The sequence below is a fragment of the Monomorium pharaonis genome, chromosome 1 (genome assembly GCF_013373865.1).
Source record: "Monomorium pharaonis isolate MP-MQ-018 chromosome 1, ASM1337386v2, whole genome shotgun sequence".
NCBI lineage: Eukaryota > Metazoa > Arthropoda > Insecta > Hymenoptera > Formicidae > Monomorium > Monomorium pharaonis.
This window is the reverse complement of record NC_050467.1, coordinates 1,129,202-1,153,755: the sequence shown is the minus strand read 5'-3', so window position 1 is coordinate 1,153,755 and position 24,554 is coordinate 1,129,202. Positions and strand designations below refer to the sequence as shown.

The 24,554-nt window shown below is 37.4% G+C and overlaps 1 protein-coding gene across 6 annotated transcripts in view; it reads left to right on the top strand.

The window, feature by feature from the left end:
- The window catches only part of LOC105840034, a 53,010-nt gene extending 32,430 nt beyond the window's left edge, over nucleotides 1-20,580 (top strand). For 5 of the 6 annotated variants that reach the window (XM_036294474.1, XM_036294470.1, XM_012686754.3 and 2 more), the window contains 15 exons: nucleotides 431-598; nucleotides 3,357-3,599; nucleotides 4,676-4,786; nucleotides 4,872-5,093; nucleotides 5,709-5,872; nucleotides 6,452-7,102; nucleotides 7,205-9,219; nucleotides 9,396-9,693; nucleotides 10,226-10,435; nucleotides 10,522-10,854; nucleotides 10,948-11,334; nucleotides 11,679-11,907; nucleotides 12,001-12,439; nucleotides 12,708-13,671; nucleotides 14,045-20,580. In XM_036294474.1, the coding sequence (XP_036150367.1) occupies nucleotides 431-598; nucleotides 3,357-3,599; nucleotides 4,676-4,786; nucleotides 4,872-5,093; nucleotides 5,709-5,872; nucleotides 6,452-7,102; nucleotides 7,205-9,219; nucleotides 9,396-9,693; nucleotides 10,226-10,435; nucleotides 10,522-10,854; nucleotides 10,948-11,334; nucleotides 11,679-11,907; nucleotides 12,001-12,439; nucleotides 12,708-13,671; nucleotides 14,045-14,266 (6,656 nt within the window). In that variant the 3' untranslated portion in view covers nucleotides 14,267-20,580. The remainder of the gene's footprint in view (nucleotides 1-430; nucleotides 599-3,356; nucleotides 3,600-4,675; nucleotides 4,787-4,871; nucleotides 5,094-5,708; nucleotides 5,873-6,451; nucleotides 7,103-7,204; nucleotides 9,220-9,395; nucleotides 9,694-10,225; nucleotides 10,436-10,521; nucleotides 10,855-10,947; nucleotides 11,335-11,678; nucleotides 11,908-12,000; nucleotides 12,440-12,707; nucleotides 13,672-14,044) is intronic. The other variant, XM_028192088.2, reaches the window with a different exon arrangement.
- The last annotated feature ends 3,974 nt before the right edge of the window (nucleotides 20,581-24,554 follow it).

Below are 24,554 nucleotides of genomic sequence, written 5' to 3'. Positions count from 1 at the left end.
AAACCATTGATCTAATCCAACAATAAATGTGAAAGTGATATGCAAATATCTTGAATAATAAAATACATATTTTATCCAGCAGTACAGTAAAGCATATTGTACACAGTATATGGTAATAGTATAATAAAGTCGCGATTTATTAACTTGTTTGTATCAAAAGCGTTCTTTGCATGTATTAGTCTAATGCTAGTTCTCGATCTCTAGCCACAAATGCGACACGTGTCATTCAGAATGCACGAAATTTAAAAAAAGCAAGAGATATTCAATGACACGTCGATTTTGTCAATCAATACCCCTTCGAGAGCTGCTTCTGTTCGTGCTTCGTCGTAATGTAATCTTACGTTCTCTACCGAGTTTACGATTTAGTCGGCTGCAGCATCGCGCAGTTTCTCTCGTTGCGATTCACGCGCGATTTCCTTAATCGTTTCAGGGATAGCCGTCTCTAATGCGGGAGCCGGTGGCATACCGGTTGGCATTGCTGTGGCGAGGCAGCGATTGCAGCATCAAGAGACTTCGACGTCTATGCGCAATGTGTCCTTAAGTCATCACACGTCGCATCACGCGACGAGCTATCATCATTTCCAGCCGGACAGCCTGGGTAAGTTTTTCTCACGGAGATACCACGGTTATGAAATTCCATTCCTGCACTGAGAAAAAAATTCTTTCGAAACAAGTAAATGCATTTTTTTGAAACAGATTTCTTTGATACAAGTAAATATTTCTTTCAGATCAATAAATGAATACTTGTAAATAAATATTTCATTCTTTTAATAAGTAAATCATTTTGTATGTCTCGATTTCGTACCTCTAAGTAATGATTTAGTAGCATGAATAGTATTATTACTATTAAACTGAGATAAAATTATTTCTTTGCAATAAAAAACTGGAGTTTTTAAACGAGCAAAATTACGTAAATACAAATATTTTATTACACAAAGAAAACCATTTTTTGTATTAAAAAATCTATATTCTTATATTCTTAAATAAATAAAAATATTATCAAATGAATATTTTGTTAAAAGAAAGAAATACTGTATTTGCAATAAAAAAAAAACTTGATATTCTTCAATACATAAATAACATGCAATCAAATATTTTGTTGAACGAAAGACATCATATTGGAGTAAGAAACCTAATGCATTTGAAATAAAAATATTTTTAAATAAATTTCAAATAAATTTCTTAATAAATGAAAGAAATAATTCATTTGTAATAAGAAACTCAATATTTTTGATTAAATAAAAATACTTTCAAATAAACGCACGCGCAAATGGTTAAATCGTCTACTTGCCGCGTGGCTACTTCTCGCGTGTAAGATGCGCAGACTTAGGAGGTAAAAGAAGCTTTATTGCAGGGTCTGTGCAAATAGTTCTCGAAGAGAACACTTTCACAAAAACATTCAATTCGTCTTTTTTAGGATGATCAGAGCGTTGGCATTCCAGGGTGCGATAGAATGAAACATATCATTTGAAAAATCAAATAATCATATTTATTATTTTAAACAGTTTTATTTGACTATCCTAAAGCATATATTTCTTTGTTCTGTTATATTTTCTGAAGAAATACTTTTTAGTGTCTAAAACATCGAATTTAATGAAAAGAATATATTCATTTAAACACAATTTATCTTTATTTAATAGTATAAAAAAAATTTTTTAAGTGCAAGTTAAATAAATTTGGTTCTTATTTTATCTTCTTGAAGAAATACTTTTAGCTTTTTGAAATATCGAATTTAGTGAGAAGAATATATTTATTTGAATACAATTTATCTTTATTTAATAGTATGAAAAAAAACTTTAATACAGGTAAAATAATTTTAAATTTTTAAATGTATTTTCTTCAATTAAAAAGATATTTTATTTTCTGGAATATCAAGTGTAATGATAAATATATATTTATTTGATCACAATTTATCTTTGTTCCATAGTTTAAAAAATTGTTTATATATACGTAAATAAATACATAAAATAAGCATATACATATGCTCTTTTGAATACAAGTACATACGTGATAGCCATCGAATAAATGGTTTTCTTAAATTAAATAAAACTTTGTTGTTTTTTAAAATCATTTTTCTTTCAATATATTAAACGCGATGAATGAAACCGCGTTGGGGCATTCTTACTCGCAACGTAAAATGTGATCATTTAATAATACGAATGTAATATATGTATTGTACTTATTAGAGCCCGCATGCAAGAATTATCCTTCTCGCGAGCATGAAAGAGCAATGCCAAAAGTAGAAATAGAACAAATGGTATTATGCTTTCTTTACAAAAATGATACTGCCAATTGATAAAAACGCAGCATTGTAAAATTGTTTGCAAGGTCTACGTTCCAGCGTAGCCGCGCCATTATCGCTTTTTACATCAAGTATGATATCAAGTATTTAAAGGAATATTATGTGACCAAATATTAGCCTTAAACTTCGGAAAACCTGCACACGTTTACAAAGTTTTTGTTTCAGTTAAAGGATATCTCTTTCAAATGAGCATTCCCCCCTCCTCTCCCTCTCCAGTTGCATGTAATATACATGATATTCAATTGCGCAGCATGTTCACGTAGTACGATCATACAAGTTGCAATCCTACAGCGATTATTAAAGAGGTCTCGCTTAGGTTTGCCGGTGTATATTCGAAAATTCAATCATCGTGCATAAAAATTGTTTAATATCAATCGCGTAATATTTTTCCGATCCAGCTTTTTTACGCTCATCATTTTCAATTTCGAGAAACGATTTGCCTGCTTCATTGTCTCGTGTCTTGAACGTAATTTATCGCGAAAAAATATCGCCGCTATTATTGTAACCGGAGGCTATTATTTTTATGACGATAATATGATTCTTCGAAAATGACGCCATTGATGAAAGAGAATGCACTTTAGCGTAGATTCTAAAGTACGAACTTTTAATCGGTATTTTATATTTTAAATTCTGAAACTTTAAGAAAGAGAGATCCCTTAATAATATAACAAAATAGAATAAAATCGTATAAACGGAATCTTTCTGTTTCGATATTCCTTATTCCTGAGCTCTTATCGATCAGACTCTATCGATTAAAATCGAAATTCGCAGAAATCTTACGGTCTCGATATTTCAATTGTATTTTAAAAAGAGTCAAAATATTTCGCAATACGACAGATCGTATTCGACCGATGTTGACCAAGTTTTTAATTAATGTCACACATCTGCATTTAAATTCTCTAACTGCTAGCTTTCATTGTCATTTAGTGCATGGAAAGGGAGAGTCGTAGCTTCGAGGTTCCGCCACTCTCTGCTAGCGACGGCTGTTCCTCTCGCGATCTCTGCCGATCTTTATAGTGGTTGAATCTCGATGAACAACTTGGGTCCGTTGTAGGTTCCAGCACGGCCATGGCGGTAGGCGGCACTACCCTGGTGCACTGCGGAGGGCCTGGAGGGGAGGATCGTGCGGCCCACCTCGCTGCCATTCCCTCTGGGGCTCTCGCGCCCTCGCTGAGCCTGAATTCCAGCCTGAATTCCACCCTGGGCAGCATCGGCGGCGGACCGGCGGCCGCGGCCGATACGGCCGGCGCTGCTTGGCCGCCCACACTGTGGCAGTATCCGGCTACGGCGGCCGCAGGTTGGTAATCCACGACCGACACTATTATAAAAGTAACGGGGCGATATGCGAAACTCACCCCAACCCTGTCGAATCGAGCCCGAATAAGATAAACGAAAATCTACGATCGAACGAAATTTCAGCTGTCTCGGGGCAGATAGCGTATGCCAACACTCGAGAGTCCGATCAGAGATTAACCAATAGGAGATTTTACAGAGCGAGAAATACGAAACTGCGAGAAAATTTGAATTCTCTCTCGCGGTATTGATCGGTTGAACGAAAAGCGGGTCTATGTTCGTTCATAAAATTCTGTTGATGCTAATTAAATCGTTCTGTAACTAACGATCTGTGTACTTGAATATTTATCGAAGTAGAATTTAATGAAGGAGCAGCGCGCACCAGTGAGGAGCTTATCATGCAAAATATTTACCTGCATGAACGTAAATTCGCATATTGTTCATTTTTGTCGATTTAAACGGATCGTATCAATGGACAAAGGCTCGAATTAATTAACATCTCACGTTATGTGTATATCATACGCGCATCATACTGGCGTGAGGGATTAACCGGGCCACTAACGAGCGAACCTACACAATTTCGGATCGAATTCACTCCCCGCGCTGACCTCCCCGGCCCGGCTGACCGAGTGACATTTATCCAAATAACGCTGAACTACATCGCCCGGTCCGCAGCTCGCGCGCGTATTTTCGCGCCGTGTAAATCATTCACGCACACCCGTTTAAATTCAATTCGCCGCTCGATAGGCGCTTGGATAGGGATAAAAATTGACGCGTTAAAGAATACAAATCGCATAACCAATTTTATGTCTCACGACTTCTTCGATGAATATTAAATAATAATGATGGCAATAACACAATCTCTTCGCTGACGCTTTTGGGTCAAATCCCAGATCTTGGGACATAAAGAGTTAAATGAAAAGGATATCCAGAGAGATCAATAACGCGGACATTCTTTAGATTTTTATATTCGTTATTATATTGCCAAATGTGCGTTCGAGTAAATTATAGCTGAAACATGTGTGTAGGACACAATCGAAATATACACGAAAGATGAGAAATTGATGTTGCTTTTTACAGCGATGCCAACGGAGCCGGTCGGTTTTCCGCAGATGGGTTCTGGACTGCAAGGTGGATTACAGTTAGTCCGCGATCCAACGACCGGACATATTCTCCTTATTCACGCTGCGGGTAATGCGGAAATACGGTTCTAAACGTATCCCTTTTAACGCGCGGCGAAAGTCAATTTTACATTATTATTATTATTTTCCGACAGAACAAATGCAGCAAGCCCTGGTGTGGCCGAATTACTCGAACCACAGCAACAACATTGCACCGCCGCCACTTCTGCTACCGCCGCCTCCACCCTCGATACAGCTTCTGGGTGATATCGGCGGCGCGCGATTAGTGCTGACCGAGAACAAAAGGAAACAACAAAGCGCGCTGCCGATAGTAAAGATCGAAACGGAATGCAGCAACAGTCCAACGACTATAATCAGTACGTATGACTATTTTTCTTAGCAGAAGACTGGGAACAAAACGAAAAAAATAAAAACATTGGTCTCAATTCAACAATTATTGGCTCATAAATATAAGCAAGAATATCAAATCCTTAAAGAATTGGATAATTTTAAATTTCAACAAAATATATTTTTTATTTCAATATTATAACAATCATCTAAAGAGCATGACATATGATTGTTTTAATACTAAGAGTATTAAAAGATTTTTTGTTTGAAAATATTGTTATTGTAGAGAGATTTTCTCTCATTTCAATGAAAATTATTATTGAATAATATTGAGTTATATTTTTCTTGATAAAACTATACAAAAATTCTTCATGTAAGCAAATTATGTTCGTTCAAGATTAATAAATTCTTTAAAGATTTTATATTCTTGCTTATATATGAGATAATAATTGTAAATTTGAGACTAATTTTTCTTTCTGTATACATCCGAATATAAAACAAATCAATACAAAATTCTCTCACACTTTTGGAAAAAATAACCGAACCAAGTTACAATTGATTACCGCGGGTGTAGCGAAATTATCGTTGCACTTTAGTTGCATTTCATACGTTACGTAACCGCGTATCCTTGCCATCTTTCGCAGCGTCCACCGAATCGTCGAAGACCGCCTTGCAAACCATGACATCCGTGACTGGCGCTCTGGTACCGGACGCAGCTTTGGTTACCACGCTGCATTATTATCCCCAGGCGCCGGCACTGGTGCAAATCAGCCAGGCCGAGCCTACCACCACGCACTGCAGGTCACAGGTAGGTAACATCACCTTTCACCAGGTTTAAACACCGTGCGCGCCTACGTCGAAGCGCGGTATGCAGCGCACAACGCGAATTATTGCGCGACCGACCGACCGACCGACCGACCGACCGGCCGGCCGGCCGGCCGACCGTCGCAATATCTATGCAGATAGCGATGCAAATCGGGTTTGCCCATGATTAATACAATGTGCCACAACGTTTCCACATTATGCGAATGGCTGGACCGCGCCCGGAGTTTGACGTAATTACCGCCGCGCTCCACCGCACCCGCTCCCCTCCCCCGCTCCCGTTCGAAGGTCTTTCTCTTTTAGTTTTCCTCGTGTGAAACAAATCTAACGTTATCTGCGCTGAACAATAACTAAACCTTGAATTTAAACAATTAGAGAGCGGTGTCGCGTAAGAGCGCATGTAAAATAAGAGTTTTGAGGTTTTTTTTTTTTTAATACTTTTATGACTTCGTGCGAGAAATTGGAGATAACTTTAATAATGATAAAATAAAGAGAGAAAGATTCTTTCCTTTCTTTTGTGAGACTCCAAACATTCTAAAAATATAAGGAGAAAATTTTCGCGAAGGCTACGTCACCGGTCTCGTGTCTGACACCACCCCCGGAAATACCGGCGGCGATTCACACAATCGAAACATCGTCATTCGGGGTTCAGGATGCTTCGAATCAAACCGACGCGCCCGAAGATACCGAGGAGAAGCAGGAGACTCTTGTGAAGCAGGAGCAAAATCTGAGCCCGTGCCAGGTCGTGTCCCAATCCACAGGGTCGAATTTAACCGCCGCCAATTTCGAGATCGTCCCATCGCCGACGGAGAGGATCTGCAACGTCGTTAGAATCACGACAACTACGACCACGGTAAATCCGACCGTATGTGGCATCGTAACCAAGGTAGACAAGGCGGAGAATACGATCATCAATATGGCCGACTGCGCCAAGTATTCGGCAAAAGATGGAAAAAGTCTCATGAAAACGATTGAGCAGGACTCTCGTGTCGACGAGGAGGTTTGTACGGATGACAAGATGACGCCTATCAGCAGCAGGGGCAGCAGGCTTGGTGCTAGGATCATCGAGATCACCGAAGAGAACTGTGATAGCTTCCACGAGAACCTGGAGTTCTTCGCAAGGAGACGAGACATCAGCGCGGAGCAGCGTGATCATCGAGATTACTCTATGGATGAGGAGAATGTTGTACAAAAGTCTAACAGTCATGAAAAGAAGGTAATAAACCTTTAAGTATTTAAAACTTTTATATATCACGATTTTCTTGTATTCGTTCTGGATATCTTCTGGTGTAACATTTAAAATTGTCTTACTTTTCAGATCGAGCCGAAGATCAATGACGTTTCGGAGAACATTGAAGTTCACCATCAAACATTTTCTAAAACATCGGCACCGCCAGTCATCGAAACGAAGTCAAACGTAGCCGATTCAACGGAGTCGTCAAGAATCAATTGCGAGAGTTGCGACAAGGACCGGAATACCTCAAACAGCGAAACCAGACCTCAAATCACGGTTAAATCTTTCGACATGCCTAATATCGACTGCGACGATCAGGAAATGCAACAAGTAGCTATCAAGCAAGAAGCTGACGACAGTTGCTATGAGATGTGCTACGAATCGTCTCAGTGCGAGCCAACGTCTACCAGCGAAAGATACAGATCTAGCTGCGAGAAATCGTTGCAGGAAGCGACAAAACGACACTCCACGGAGAAATCCCATCATCCGGGTATCGAGAATGTAGTAGAGAAGCTGAAGAAAAACGCGGCGGCTCTACAAGAAGCCGCGCTACCCAGCGCTCAAAAAATCGAGGAATCTGTGGAAAGGTCGAACGTGGAGAATGTCAAGCTACGAAGGTACTCTGAAACAATACCGAAGAAGTTGCATCTTCTAAGATCGTGCCAAAACTCTCTAGAGAGTGGCACAGTCGACACCGAGATCTCTTCCTCGCAAACCCCGATGTCGGAGCAACATCTTAAAGATCAATCGGGACGACATTCGCCTCATCACAGAGATATGGCCAGTAGCGAATGTCTGCTTAACGAAAACAATAACGACAGCAGGAGTAATAACAACAATATTAAGGCGTTCGAAGATAAGAAATTGCTAGCGAAAAATGAGAAGAATGTCTCCCACGATATTACCGCTTACGTTAAACCCAAGACTGTCTGGCGCTGCGAGGTGCAACCATTTGAAAAGCCTAATGTAATTCGCAAATCCAACGATCACGAAGAAGATACATCTACGGAGACAAAGTCCAAGGTACAGAGACAAAAGCCAGCCATCGATGTGAGCGGTCTCGAATTGTTGTCAAACAGCATCGAACAGCTGGAGCAACGAGTCGGCCAGCCGGAACATCTGCAACTGGACGCGGATGCCGAGAAGTCACCTGTTAAAAGCAAACTGATAAGCCCGCAAAGTGAAAGTAATAATAACAACGTCGGCAGTCCTCTCGGCTTACTCTGTGCACTAGCCGAACAGATTATGCAGGTGGGCGACAAAGTTCCCCGAAAACTAAACCTCGAAAGCTCGGAGGAAATCTCACAAGCTGGTAGACTACTGTTAAATCTGGGCAGAAGCAATTCTCTCGAGAAAGATGAAAACAAAAGAAAGTATATCGAGACTGATGATCATCTTTCCAAACGATTCAAGTTTCAAGATTGCGAAGAGGAAGCTAAGAATGTGTCGCAAAATTACGAAAAAGACGTCAAAGAACAGACAATGGAAGTTAACAAAAGAAAACAAGAAGATGCTCTGAAATCAAAAGAAGCCATCAAGAATATCAATAATTTCTCTGAAGAGGAAATCAATAGGATCTCCGATGAAAGAACTATTGGCTTGGAAGAACAATCTCTCAATAGAGACGAGTGTTATTCCAATACGAAAACTGTTAAAAACCTCCAAGTTTCCTCGGACAAAACATCGAATAACTTACTAAGTAATGATGCGTTTTATAAGAACGTGAAAGAAGACAAGCTGTCGGATTCAGAGGGCGAGATGTTCGAGTCAAAAGTCTTATCTGAAGAGTCAACGAGTTGCGAAATTAGAAATAACAAGCGTAAAATGTCCGTCGAAGAGAGAGACGTAAGAGAGAGCCACGACTACAAAAACGCACGAACAAAGTTAGAGGCGAAGAAGTTCATAGCCAAGAAGGGAAACCGTGATAACGAGGATGACTGGCCGAGCATGAACGCCACAGAACTTGATATGAGAGTCAGAATGGCCGATATTCAGAGACAATATAGAGAGAAACAGAAGGAGCTTTCCAAGTTGATTCCCAAGAAGGACGAAAAGAAATACTCTGGCAGACCGCGAAAAAAGAGTCATTCTTCCACCAGGTGAGTGTGAATCAAAATTAAAATATGTAAGTATATAAATACGCGATAAATACGATAAATATAAAATATCAATTACCTTGTTATCAAGTTTTAAAAATCAATTAAACTAATAAATTTTACATACTGATTATATTTCAATTTGACTAATTCGATTATTGACTACTTGATTTCTGCAGTTCCGATCACGGGACGTTATCATCGCCACCCGCGCTTGATCTTATGACCTCTCCGTCGCGAGAATCGCCCTCGAAATCACCAGAGCGTGGCACACCTTCGCCGTTAGCCTCAGCTGTTCTGACCATGCCGAAGTGCAACGTGAACCTCGTGAAACTCGGCGAGCCCAAAAGTCACATAAAACTTCTGGATAACATACCCAGTATTCCGACATCAGTACCGCCTGTAACATCGCCGATCCCAGCGTTACCTGGTTCCAGTAACGCAATACCGGAGGATGACGAAAAGAGTACAGGAACGGTACGTAGATATTGACCTTTCAGAAAGGATTTCTGATACCAAGACAAAAAATATTCTATTTAATCTTATTACAACCTCGTGTAGTATAAAAATAAAACAAGATTAAGATTAAATAAAAAATTTCTATCTTCACATTGGTCTATTCTTAGATCTAGAATGTTATGAGATTGTCACTAATTTACTAAATCATTCTAAGAAAATTAATAAGATAGCATCAAAAGTCATTTTATTCTAGATTTAAGAACTTTCTGTTTAAGAATGCAATATTCCTTCTTTGATAATAAATATGATTGGCGCTATACCGATCCTATTTTATGATAGATTGAAGAATGATACCATTATGTCCAGAAATCTTTTCTATGGGTGTGATATCTTTTAAGATAATTATATTTATTATCATATATTAATTTTCTTGTTTATCTACTTAGTTACTATTCAAATCTTATTAATCACGTAGCGTAAGAAATATGACAAGAATAACAGTTTTACAAATGTGATTCTTTTTTATTTATTTTTATTTTCCATCTTTCAGCTGGGCTATGACACGTCGTCACCAGCACCGACTGTCGTAAACTCGACTTCCGCTTCTAAGAAGAGAAAAGTGGGGCGACCGCGAAAGCTCACCTGCACCTCGGGTAGTGCTAGACACTTGACAGAGACAATCGTCGCAAAAAAACCTAAAAGCAAAAGTTCTCTAGTGGGTTACGTACTATCCTCTAAGAACAGGCACTTACAAACGAAGGTAACTTGCTAAGATTTATCTTTTTAAAACCTCTAAACATCTGCCATATAGTAATGATCTTAATAAAGTGCTGTTTCCGTTTTCAGCAATGCATAAACAGTAAAGCCGGTTATACCCCGTTACCATTTAAATCAGGAGTTTCTTCTCCAAAGCTACAAACCAAGATACAAAAAGTTGCAAAAATGAAGACAAAGCCGGCAAAGCAAACTCCGCTACATAACAAAAATGTGATCAGCTCAATTATCGCTGAGAAAGCAAAGTTAAGTCAAGAGGTAAAGCTTGAGAAGCATTGCAGTAAAATAAAACCGAAACTCAAAGCGGAGGTAAAGGTGAAAAATTGGGAGGATGACGAGAACGATATGGTACAACCCGAAAACATTGTTCCACCTGAAGAACTTACAGTTCAAACGCCTGTGAAGGTAATAAAAATTTTTCATAAATTTCCACACAATTTTAAAAAGCAAGAAAAACACATAATATTTCTTCATCATAAAATTTCATTTGTGTATCAGGAAATGCCGACAGAATCTGTGGAAATGTTAGAAAAGGAACCGGAAAGATCACGGCATGACAAGTCGAAGAAGAAAAAGCGAAAATCCAGTTCGTCGCAATCACCGAATCGTGACAGAAAGGAGTCTAAACGACGCAAGTCCCTGGAATGTAAACAGTGTGCCAAGGCAGCCGCTGCGAAAACCTCCGAGAGCATTGTCAACCGTTGCAAGTTGACGTCCGCTCATTTGGCCATCGATCAGCTGCGGGTTCTCATGGCGATGGGCGGTCTCTTCTACGCGGGCAGGCTGAGCGCTGTGCAAGCGCCTGATGTTTATGCTATTACATTGGATGGCGAGCGCGGAAATAGACCGCATATTCACTCCAGAGAAGAGATTCTGCAAGACGCGGTAATAAATCTAGGCTTGATTCTTTCAACAACGATTCTTTCGACTTATTTTAATTTGTTGCCTTATAATAAATCTATCAAATTATGATCTAAAATCTAAACCACATGCAGATTAGAATCTAAATTTAACAAAGACTAGTTTAAGTCTCGTGATGTTTACTAATGTCCTAACCAGTTATGCAAAATATCGTTATGTAACATAGTCAATTTTGTCACACAAAACTCATAAAAAGAATCATGAGTTAGCACATAACGCAATAAAAAGTTAACAAAATCTTAAGTAAAAGAGAGAGGAAGAAAATATAAAATAAAGTAATTCGAGAGTAAAAATATTTTATCTCGTAGATTGTGGAAGTGTGTCCGACTTCAACGAAAGAATTACCACCCGGAACGAGACTATGTGCGTATTGGAGCCAGCAGTACAGGTGCTTATATCCAGGAACTTCCGTGAAACCTTTGGTACCTGATCTGCAGAACGATGAGAAATTCGTCACTGTGGAATTTGATGATGGGGACAGTGGTTTAATCGTCTTGGATGATATCAGACTTTTACAGCCTAACTATCCTGTCGTAGGTACGTGTTTTGAAGATTTTTACGTTCGCTACAAATCAAGACTTGTTACATAGTAAAATTGAATTTATCTCTCATTTTCATTTTTATCTACAGTGTATGATCCAAATCCTCTACTCTCACTGGGCAAACGACGACGGCAAACGTCGACTTCGGAAGACAAGCGTTCCACGGGCAATCTGGTCGTTCCATCAAATGGTCAAGGTGTTCCATCGACATCTCGAAGTGTGGCAGCTAGCAACAACAGCTTCGCCACGTGTCCCTACGTTTCTAACGTCGAACTGGCAAGCGCTAATGAATGTGCCGAGGCGGAAACCGAAACAAATGTCGACACGAGTAGCACGAGCGGTACAGAGTACCGTAAAAAGAAACACATGAAGAAAATAAAAAAGAAAAAGCTACTCGAGACTCAAGAAGGGAAAAAGAAGCACAGAAAGCATAGATCCTGTAAGGAGCATCGAAAACACAAGCACAGAAAACATCGAAAGCACAAACACAGGCATCACGGAAGCAATAGTGACACAAAAGACGGAAGGTATGTACATATATCATCATAATCTGTTGTATACTTATATCTGACCTATACATTACATCGCAAACTGTCAAAGATAAAAAAAGTTTAATTTGTTACAAAGCGTTTTGCAAATGTACGAGAAACATAATCGAAAAATATAATTCAAAATAATTTATAAGATTCATTTTGAATACGAAATCGTATTAACATTACTAATTATGGATTAATTCTACTTTTTACTGAGCTTTCCTAATATCTTTAACAAAAATGTTAAAATGTTTTTTAACAGTCGAGAGAATAGCTGGGAGCAAAAGAATGAGGAAGAAGCCATTACAGATTTGTCGAATACAAATTTTTCCGCTGTCGAAGAAACAAGATTGTCCGAAGAAGAGGATGAAACTGAAGAATCATTAGTAACTGCTGAGAAAGACAACGAGGCTCAAGTGGAGCTTGAAGAACCGGACTCAAAATTAGTCGACAAAGATGACGATGTTCAGGTGACGACGTCAGAACCATCGGTGCCCATTCAGCAGACTGAGATAGAGCCTGAGGAAAAAGAATCTACTCAACAAACTCAGATAGAATCTGAAGAACCATTAGAAACCGATCAAGTTGGCGATGAGACACAGATGGAATCCGAAGAAGATGTCCAGGAGAACGACGAGGAGCCTGAGGAACCGCCAGAACCAGTCAAGAAGAAGCTGAAGAAGGCATCGACGAATCGTGCCTCGACAAATCGTGCCACGATCAATCGCACTTCGACGAACCAAGGTTCGACAGTTCGCGGTTCAACGAGTCGCGCCTTGGCGAATCGCGTCTCGATGAATCGCACAACGACAAATCGCGCCTTGACGAGGCACGCCTCGACGGTACAGACTTCTACGAGTTGCAGCTCCACGAATCGGGCCTCGAAGAATCGCGCCTCCAACCCGACAACTCCGGCCAACCCGCCGAATCCCGTTGAGACTCCCAGTCCAATAGCCCGCATGTTGCCTAACAAACGCCATTGGAAATGGGCGAGCAGTAGCCGCGTGTCTGGCGGAAACCAATATTTCACAGCTATAAAACGCGGCAGAGAAACGATAAATATAGGCGACAGCGTATTATTTTATTCCTATCGAAAGCCTCACGAGAAACCTTACATCGGCAAAATTGTGTCGCTGTGGCTAAATCAGAAATTAGAGATGAGAGTGAGATCCCAATGGTTCTATCGTCCTGAGGAGCTACAACCACCCTGCAGCCTAAATCCCCCGGTAATTTTTCTTTTACATAAGATATGAAAAAGAAATGCTTAAAAGTTGCACTCGAGTTTTCAGACATATTCTTCTAAAGTTACTGATCAATCTCTACTGTCACATTAGATAATGACGTTGAAAACGAAAAATCATATAAATTAATTTTTATTTTTTATAAATTTCCTTTTTAACGAATACAATAAAATTGTATAATTTTCTACTATCATAATGCGATATGGTCAAAGTGAATGAGTAACTCAAGTACGTCTTTCTAAAATTTAATTCGATGCACAATTAAGCACAATACATTGAGTCGCAAAAAATAATTATTTTATTACTCTTTTATACCAACAAATTAATTGAATAAAAGCAAATGATCATTTATTCACAGGGTGGCCTGTTTGAATCGAAGCACAGCGATTCAAACGACGTACAAACGATTTCCCACAAAGTAATGGTGCTACCACTTGAAGATTATAATAAGACACTGCAACAGTCGCACAGACATCAAAAGGGTTACGAGGACAACGATCCCTACTATTACTACGCTGGCTTTTATACGCATCCAACGGTAACTTATGCACCCGGCGTCAAAGCTGTTCTGAATGAATGAGAACAGCTTAAGCTGACGATTAAGTTAACCGGAATTACTTAATCGTGGTCAGCTACCAACTCTGCGAAATTTTCGATGTAACAACCGTTTAAAATGAACGGCTCTCTTTTGTGCGGAGGAAGACAAACTTGAAAGCTTACAGCTGTACGTTAGAAACGTAGGCGATACGTTACACGCAAAAGATGAAATTATTTCTCCATATCTTTATCGCGAGAGCATTGCTCATTAAATCCACAAGGCACAAGCATTACTCGATTCGCGATGTAAAACAATAATTTTTCAGGACAAAAAACTTATTTATTATCTAAAATATCTAAATATTAGATTTATTTGATGAGAATCTAAGTATTTTAATTTCTTCATTAACTAACAATAGCATTATTTTATCTATTTGTTTCATTGCATTTCTTATATGAAAATATCTTGTTATCATAATACATGACACGAAATTAAATATTTCGTCGATCGACTTGAGATCATTAAAAAAATAAGAAAAAGGCATGTTGTCGTTTAATGCGTGCGCGACCTAAAAATGATATAAATTGATTCATAGCCTGCAATTTTTAATCTTTATAACAGGCAAAAAAATACTTGTGCCTTGTTCAAAAATTCCTCCCATTAAATGCGATCCGACTGCCGTTCGATTTCTGAGAATTTCCGAATTGTAATTACGCTTACATTTTGCTAGCAGGAGAAAGCGAGAGGAAGAGGAGGGAAGGGAGAGAGAGAGAGAGAGAGAGAAAGAAACGGATCGATGCAATAATCACACTAAGTGGCATTAAACGCGGAAGTGATCAAGATAAAAAGTTATTTGTTGTACATATTGTAAATATGATTTTAAGAACGTGTGTCTAACCTTTGCGTGCACACGACTCGTTAATGTAAATCGCGTTAAAAACGGTAGAATCAAGTTTATACAGCTTAAGTTTTAAATTGTAAGTTAATGACTCGAGTAACAATAACATTTCGATATTTAAATAACAAAAAAAGGGAAGTACACTATTTTCATGTTCGGAGAGTAAAATTTTTTTAACGATCGATGAAACATACGATAAATAAGGATAATGTAACTTCGCTAAAGGACGAATTGAAGACGAAGATGATATTCAAGTTATTCTTTAGAGATACAGCTTTTAGAAAATTTCGATTTGTCGTAGTGGATCGATGACGAACACGATACGTCGTGTTTTTACTTCGCTAATCGATATAACGCTAATCGCGTTTATAGAATAGACATTTGCATATTTTGCGATACAGTCAGATGCTTTGACCTGAAATATCGCAAATGTAACGAGCAATAAAGAATTAATCCCATCAAAGCTCGCAAGAAAATCAATTATTTAAATGTAACAGGCTGTTCGCTGAGTTTGAGAAAGCGCCCGAGGGATATAGAAAGCCGTTTACAACGATAAAAGTAAAAACATTAACACCAAATTAATTGAAAAAATTTTTCTTTAAATATTGCTTAACAACTTGTTAAGATATTAAAATGCAAATTTACGATGTGCATCAAATGATGATAAACCTCCTGTCGAAACGATAGTGAATGGATAAATTTATTTCCTTTACTGAAGAGAATTAGAATGATATCGTATTAAAACTTAAATTTGACTCGCAAGACTCGGGCCTAAATGATCGTGAATGTACTTATAAAAAAAGTTCATTATATACGACTTATTATTAACTCATTTTTTTAATAAACAAAGAAGATAAACTTTGTTTAAATAAATAAGAAATTATTATTTGTAAAAAAAAACAAAGACAGAGAACACAAAGTAATATATTGTTACATCCAAAAATGTGCAACATTATATTATTTAACATATTCATATATTTATTATAAATATTATATAACTGAGTTCAGAGTCACATGTCATGTGCTATCTTTGTTAAACAAAAATATCTCTCGCTTCTTGCTTTATTTCACTTATTTCGCATATCATATTGACACATCAATTAACTCGATATCTATATACCAAGGTGCTGTACATCAATCAAAAAACGATTTTTCATAAAAAATGGATAATTGAATACGATAAATATCGTTCTTTGCATCTTTCTACTTTTTTAATTTTAACCGCGTAGAATTTAACTATTTTCAAAATACAAATTTATTATAACCCCCGTTTTCGTATTCACATGTGCAGCGCGTTGTTTTTGGCAATAAAAGAAGCAAATACCACTTACATCTTCAGTGACTAAAGAAGCTACGTTTGCCTTTTAACGCTGATAAATAAACTAAAAACTATTTACACAGTTAAATCGTGATTAACATGTATGCTTGCGTTGCTGTGAGAAAGATAAGCAACAAAAGATAACGAAAAAGTTTGCAAAGAAACTGAAATAATAATATAAATTAATAACACAATAGCTGAAAAAGGTGCAAAAATCTTAAGACATAAAATTTGATTCGGCCTTTATCTCATCTGCAATTTACTCGAGTCGCCCTCGGAGCGTTTACAAGTTACTTTTGAGATTATTCGTATGAGAATATACAAACGAGTTAGCAGAGTACAAGTTCCCTAATAATAATAATAGAACCGTGTTGCAAAGCCAACGCTTCAGTCGTAGTTTCCCACCCTCTCTATTGTCGGGATTTTGGATTCGATGGAGGCATATTTTCGGGATCATCCCCGAAACTATAATATGTAAAGACACTTTTATAGATACTTTTAGAACATTTTATGTGAGAAAAATTTTTAGTGTTATAGATATGACCTTTCAGGCAGTCGATCGATTTTTCTGAAAAATAAAGAAAGTAAAAACTTTGTTTAAATAAAGGTTGACGAAACCATAAAATTTTTTGTCGCGGCAAATGACGTTTTATTTGCCTGGAACGAGAAACTTAAAAATGCGACAAATAAAAAAACTGACAAATCAATTGACAGTTTTGCGATCGACTTCCAGAAAAGAGTCCAGTTTTTTCTGAAAAACCTTAATGAGACTTCATCGAAATTGAATGGTCCGGCGACATCTTATCGCATTTTCTCGAATGAAACCTGTACAATATAGAGAAAATTTTCGAAAATTGCTATAACATGTACTATAATATAATAATATAATATTAGAGTGTAGAGAGTCTTTCGAAAATCGAACTGGAGTGTGAAGTACAAACTGAAGACACAATAAATGCGCGCGCGAGTGATGCGATTATCGAGAAAAGAAGGATTGAGAGGTACTTATACGCGTAAAATGATGAACGATTTGTTTTCTGTGTAAATATACATAGGATGCTCCGTTGTGTACATATAGCGCGTTGAAACTGCGCGGTGTTTCGCGCCATGTCGCTTTTAAAGATATTTTTGACGATCGAATTAATCCATTGTATAGAACACACGATTCAATCAATGTAGTACGTAAAAATATTAAATACGTGTGTATAATATATAGTATTTTTTCATGAGGGTCGCAACGAGACGACGGCGAGAGTCAGCCAGGCTTTCTAAATATTAAAGAAAAAAAAAACCAAGAGATCTTAATCGTTCACGATGCATCAGTAAGCTTCCGTGAGTGGTTACTGTGAATGTCTAGACAGTGTTGTTGGGCGGACGTAATCAGGCCTTATCGAAAACCTCTAGAGCCCTAAGAACACCGGGACCGCGGTTACACAAATCAACTTTGTTTTTCGGTTTTTCAGCTTTCCGTCTCTTTGTCTCAATAAAAACGTTGCAGAGTAAACTGTACAGTTATTTTCTATCAACCAGTAAAAATTTTTAGTAAAAAAAATATATGCTTAAATTGTATGCTCACAGTACGCATATTTAGAAGCGTATAGGTTGCGAATTTGCATATGGCCGATACTGTGGCTACGTGTCGCCGAGTAACTACCCTTCGCAGTAACTATAGTCGTCAGATAAAAATAAAAAGGTCCTGAAACAGCAGCTGTGCGAAGTGGCCACCTTTCCCCGCTCGGTAAGAGCATGTAACCGATAAGGAGCTCGGTGTTCTCGAGGGGCTAAGCATGGATGATGGTGGTGAATTATACGGTACCTTCTCCGCGCAAAGAATGCGCAACGAGTCTTGTCGCAATCTTTCTAGACGCTTGTAGTTAATATTATAGCGCAGGTATAATATTTTATTAATTACCATTAACCGCGACGATGTAGCATCATCCGAAATACATACATACATATATATATATATATATATATATATATATATATATATATATATTTCGTATAGTGCTACATATACACACACCCGTTATATATTCTAAATATTATATATTTTTACTGTGTAATTATAATAAATTGCTATACAATTACTAATTCAATCCTGAACGCGTAATTCACCTATACAAATTAATGATTAACAAGTCAACATTCAATCCATTCGAAATTGCTATGAAAGTGGAAATTCTGTCCATCAGCTGATCTGACTTTTTGACGTGCCGCTTTTGGCCCACTGCTGCATCCAACGTTACGAGATTAGCATTCGCTTTTCGAGGTTTTTTGTAAATATGTATTTGGATCGCGTAGAGAGAGAGAGAAAGAGAGAGTGAGAGAGAGAAAGAGAGAAAGAGAAAAAGAGGGGTAGAGGGAAAGAAAAAGAAAGAGAAATCAAATGAAAAATCGATATCTTCGATGTTCGATCGTTCTTTCTATAAGACGCAAAATTAATTTATCGATAAAACCCCTCCACTCCTCTCTACATATTTCAGGAGACACGAAAGAATTAATATTAATAAATCTCTAAATATCGATATTCCGCGTCCCTCTTATCTCGGATTTCGCGTGGAATTAAACAGTGATGGGAATCCAAATAATACGTACGTTTTCGAGAATTTTTGACACATGATCAATATGTTGTATATAAAATCAGAAATTGCAGAATATTAATCAAGGCTTTCTTTTTTTAGAACACGAAAATTGCAATTATATTCTACACGTGGTATTATTAATATATTTCAATTTCGCAATGACGCTCCCACTTCATTGAATAATTGTAAAATTTTAATTTAAAAATTACAATACACAATTCGTGCTTCTTTTTTTTTGCTCGCTTAGTTTTTTTCAATGTTTCCTATAATTTTTTACTTTTAAAAGTAAATGCTTGAATTTTTCATACGAATACGTTTTTTAAATATTTGTTTTCATTTGCGGTTAATACGAGCAAAAGCGCATTTTGTTCACGTTCGCCGGAACATTTCCGCCGGTAAATAAGAGCAAAGAAATTTCGCTCGACTTTATTCATACCACTCAATTATCGCTCGAACTTTCTGACCAAGGTTGCAAGAACAGGGAGTGCATCCGTTCCGAGCAGGTCTGATTTATCTGGCACGTAGCGAAGTTTGCACACACACGTCTTGCACCGTAAACGAACTTCGAGATTAAGTCTTTTCGTTCAGGTTCTACCAATCAATAGATAGCGGTAGGCGGTAAGTATTCCGACAATTTTCCTCAATTTCATAGCCTCGCGATAAATCGCGATTAATTGAATTCCCATCACTGGCTAGTCGTCCAGCAACACCAACAGCAGCAGCGGCAGCAGTAACAGCAGCGGCAGCAGCACCTTGTACAAACACGAATTTTACGGTAGAACGGAAAGGCGAATGAATTTTAATAACATACCAGGTAGAAAAGGAACAAAAACGGCGAATCGATTCGAAGTGGTTTTATTTCTCGCGCGCGCGCGCGAAAAGAGATAAAAGGCGGTATTTTAGATCTATAAAAAGAAATCAAGATTGATTCTATTTTAGTAATGCATTTGATATCAGACGAAAAGTATTTCGAGCGACACGTGCAAAAATTTCGAAAATGCGATTAAAAAAAGAAGAAAAGAAAGAGAGAGACACGTGCGAAAAAGCGTGTCGTTTCTCTTTCTATCTTATACTTTCAGAAACGTGCCTGTATGTGGGCGGTGATAGTGACTATGATATAGCGACTAAGGACAAAGTGTGTCGAGATAAGAATTTAGGACGCGAGGTTTCTTCTATTTGTGTGCTTCTAGAGACGAGAGCCACGTAGCCAATGCGTAACGATTGTCTTTAATGTTAACGATCGATTAATTCGCAGCTCATTAATTCACACGCTATTCCGAGTCTACGGATCGCCCGCGGGCTGCGCGCAGCACGCGACGCACATACAAGATACAAAAATATTACACATACAGACATACATGCATAAATAAATATGTACATACACCTGTATGATTAATTATGAGATTTTAGAGAGTGATTAAGTGAATTTCCGGAAAACTTAGTTACAAATGAATGCGCCAATGACTGTCACGCGCAGACACATTCTTCTTTATTTTTGTCAAATCGATATTTGGCCGATAATAAAGTGCATATTAGACAAGCGAATAAAGAAAAATCGTATGTGTTAATTATTTCCCATCCCTATATATTCCTAGAATATTTCATATTGCTTTAAACTAACACTTTTATACACGAAAAGAATAATTTTTTTGCTAAAGTATTTCTTTTTACTATAAGTTTAACTGAATACGGATTTGAATATTTCTGTTATACTCTCAAAATAATTATATAGGATGTTCAAGCTAATTGCTAAAATGTTAGAACTTTTTGTAACATTATTCATTACGCTCAAACATTCTTTATAATTATTTTAATGTATCAACAAAATTATTTTTATAGATCTGTATCTGATTAAATTTTTACATACTTCTGCAAAACTGTTATTTCTGTATTTTTTTAAAAAATGTGAAAACATTATTAATAGTAACAAATCAATAAGAATTTTATTAGTGATAAAAAAGTAACAAGGACTGTACGGTACTAATACATTCAGATGTATTAATAAATACTCTCCGACATGAAAATAATAAATACTCCTCGCGACAGCGGAAACATTTATTTTTTTATCACTGATAAAAATATGAACGTTAAATCTGGTTATTTTCCAGTGCGCAATTTTATTTCTGTATCTCAGTATTATTTTCCCAATTATTCAAATATTATTTGTTACGCAAATGCAAAATTTATTAATAATCTTGAAATCTTTGCTATTGAAAATGAATTAATCGTTCGATAGATAAGCAAGACGAACGGTAGTTAGTGAGAGAGTTATTGGAATAAGTAGCGGAAGAGAAATTACAACCCTTCTTTCTCTACTGCGTGATAAAGAAAAAGAACGACCCATAACGAGAGCCATTTTCAAGCACTGCTTCCAATATGTCCAGGATGGAAACGACCATAGCGCTCTAATCGAGCTTGTCCTACTTTCTCGCACCTTCTGGACCTTTTGTACTGTAAATGTTACTGCCGTAATAAAAAGTTACGTACGTTGTCGTAGACACACATTACAAGACACACGCAATTGTGTATTTGAGCAAAATTATCTTAATTAAAATCTTATTAAATCATTAACGAAGAACGATTAACGATAGATTGATGAAAACGGGTTGGTAACGATTTTATCTGAAAATAATTTTAACTGAAAATGTACAGCGTTAATAATGTTACGTAAGAGATATATTTGCTTTTGATATTGTAATTAAATATTTTATTAAATATAATTATAGGATATATGTTTCTAATCATTCTTATTTTGTGCTGATTTTACATTAAAATTGTAAAATGCATATAAAACTTATATAAACGTTAAAATTAGAATTTACAGTTTCACGTTGATGAATTATCACATTATAAAAATATATATTACTCTAATTTTCTATAATAAAGAGATGGCAAATTTATCATTGCTTGAAAACAGAAAATTTACATGGCAACAGAAAATTAATACAGAGACAAAGATTGTCCTAATTAGAAGCTCATGAATTCAAACGGCCAATAACTGCACGGCGTTCGCTAACACAACTGTGTATGGTTTACCCTAGTTTTCGTGCAAATGCATGTAAAACAAACTGGTCGCGTTGTAATGCGATGCGTTCATCCTTGAATCATTTGCGACTCGCTCTTGCAACGAAACGCGACTTCCGACAAGAGACGGGTAAGCAATTAAAAATTCAGTAAACGCGAGCGCGCATTTCTGCTCGCATTTTCGTTCGTCTATATATTATTGTCGTGTGTAATTAAAGTCGATCAAACGTAGTACGCGAATTCACAATAATTATCTCTACTGTCGGATTATTCTGACGAAGCTGGGAATCGACGGGGATGAATGTCTCGTTTTCACCAAGTTTTGTTTTTGTAATTTCCCGTCGCGAAAACGGAATTACACATCGCGATCAAATGAAAAGTACTCTTCGGGCTTTTCGTCTCAATAGTGTAGAGTTCAATTTCATGCGAAAGTACGAATACGTTTATGCGACTCTCGCCGTATCTCTCGCCGCCAATGAAACGATCGACGCGCGTGTGACCCCCTATTCTCATCAGTCGACCTTTCCCGGCGGCGACTGATATAGAAAGCTATTGCAACAAATTGGATTTTAATTTAACTTGGTTACAAACATGTTCGCGCGCACACGTGGCGCGGATTGGACCGCCGCCAGATAATCGAGAGCTTAAATGGAGTTCGAATGGAAAACCGATTGTTCTTTGCAGGCCACGGCGAAGTCCACTTTGACGTCCGACTCGTTTCGGCCGTTGTTTCGTACTTAGGTTTTAAAAAACGCATTGACAAATTATCTTCCGTTCCAGGAGGGAGATGCGACGCGAGATCGCGAACCCTTGTTTAATTTAATCAGCGTTAACGGCGCGCGCAATGTGTGTGCGTGGTGTGTCAATTAACCATGAGATCCAAGTTAGCAAAAAAAAAAAAAAAACGATTTTTATAGTCTTTCGTTGACTGACGATTCTGTCAACGGATTTTACCCATTTTTAATATTTCACGCGTGACCGCGATAAACGCTGGTAATCGCGTCAGTCGACGATGTGTCCGCAATTTTTTCTCGCCCAATTGAATTTTGCCATTGCGGGACACGACAAATGCGCGCTTATCTCGCAAGAATGATGTATCCACTATATTTAGTCGGCTACTAAACCGAATGACGCTTCTTGTTGCGGTGAATATTGTGCTGCAGCGTGACAGATGACACGGATGGAGCGTCGACAATCGATTAATTTGCCCGCTTGACCACCAGCTACATCCACTTACATCCGACATTCGTTCGCGCCGCGACACGACGCATGTATCGGCTAATCAGCGCCGATTTGTTCGCCGATCGGAACGACAGGATCCCGCGAGCGGGTCGTTGCGTTGTTTACAACCGGAGCGTGATTAAATAGATAGCGCGATGATAAATATTCGTTTCTACCCGCGCGTATACGCTACCGCGTATATTACACGCGTATTCCTGGAGATCCGATTAAACATCTTTCAGAAATGTAATTTATTCAAGACGACACCAAGGCACGTAAGTTGAGAATAAAGTAGATGAATGAAGTATGTATCTTTTTATACTAAGCGTCTTAAAATATATGCGACTCACTTAATTGAATCGAGATATATATCGCGATGTTATAATTGCCAAATATAGAAATAAAATAAATTAATAGGATGTGAAATATAATTATTGAAAACATAAAAATATTGCGTATTTAATCATAATAAAAAATTGCCTTTCAAAAAAGAATGAGAAACATCAACATTAAAAATATATTATCTTATTCTATGTATTATCGAAAATGTTAAACTTGATTATATTGTTACAACCTGTTATCAAGTTTTCAAATTAATAATTTTAAATTACAAATTCTTCCTTCATCCACTCGAGCAATCAATCATTCGGTCAAAATTAAGCACCATTAGTTATATATCACGCGAATATAAATTATAAATATAGGCAATTTCAAAATTATCGAGATAATTAGAATAACGTGATTTTGGGGCCAATTGACTATTAGGGGGTAAAGATTTATCATATATTCTCGGTGAATAATAGATTTAAACTTTCCCTCTCATAAAAACTGAACTAAATTTTTAACTAAATCGCAAACAAAATACTCAAATATACACTGAAAAAAAATTAATATATCCAATAAGATATGTAGTTGCGGGCTGCCAACTACAGATATACTCAATACAATAATATATGCTATTGCAGTATCAACATTGTACTTGCATTAATAGCAAATATTATTGTATTGAGTATTTTATGTAGTTGGCAACCCGCAATTACATATGTTATTGGCTATATTACTTTTTTTCTGTGTATACACATAGAGAAACATTACAATTTTATTTGCGTCACGAAGACAATTAGTCGTATCGAATGAAAGAGGAAGAGTAACATTAAGGTCGCTCGATGAAATAGGACGATATCAAACGATCATAAAATCTGGCAGGTCGATACACCTTGTAATAACAATCGGATGTCACGTAAACGATTCCTAATTATTGGTGCCGCGACAAGCGCGGCAGGG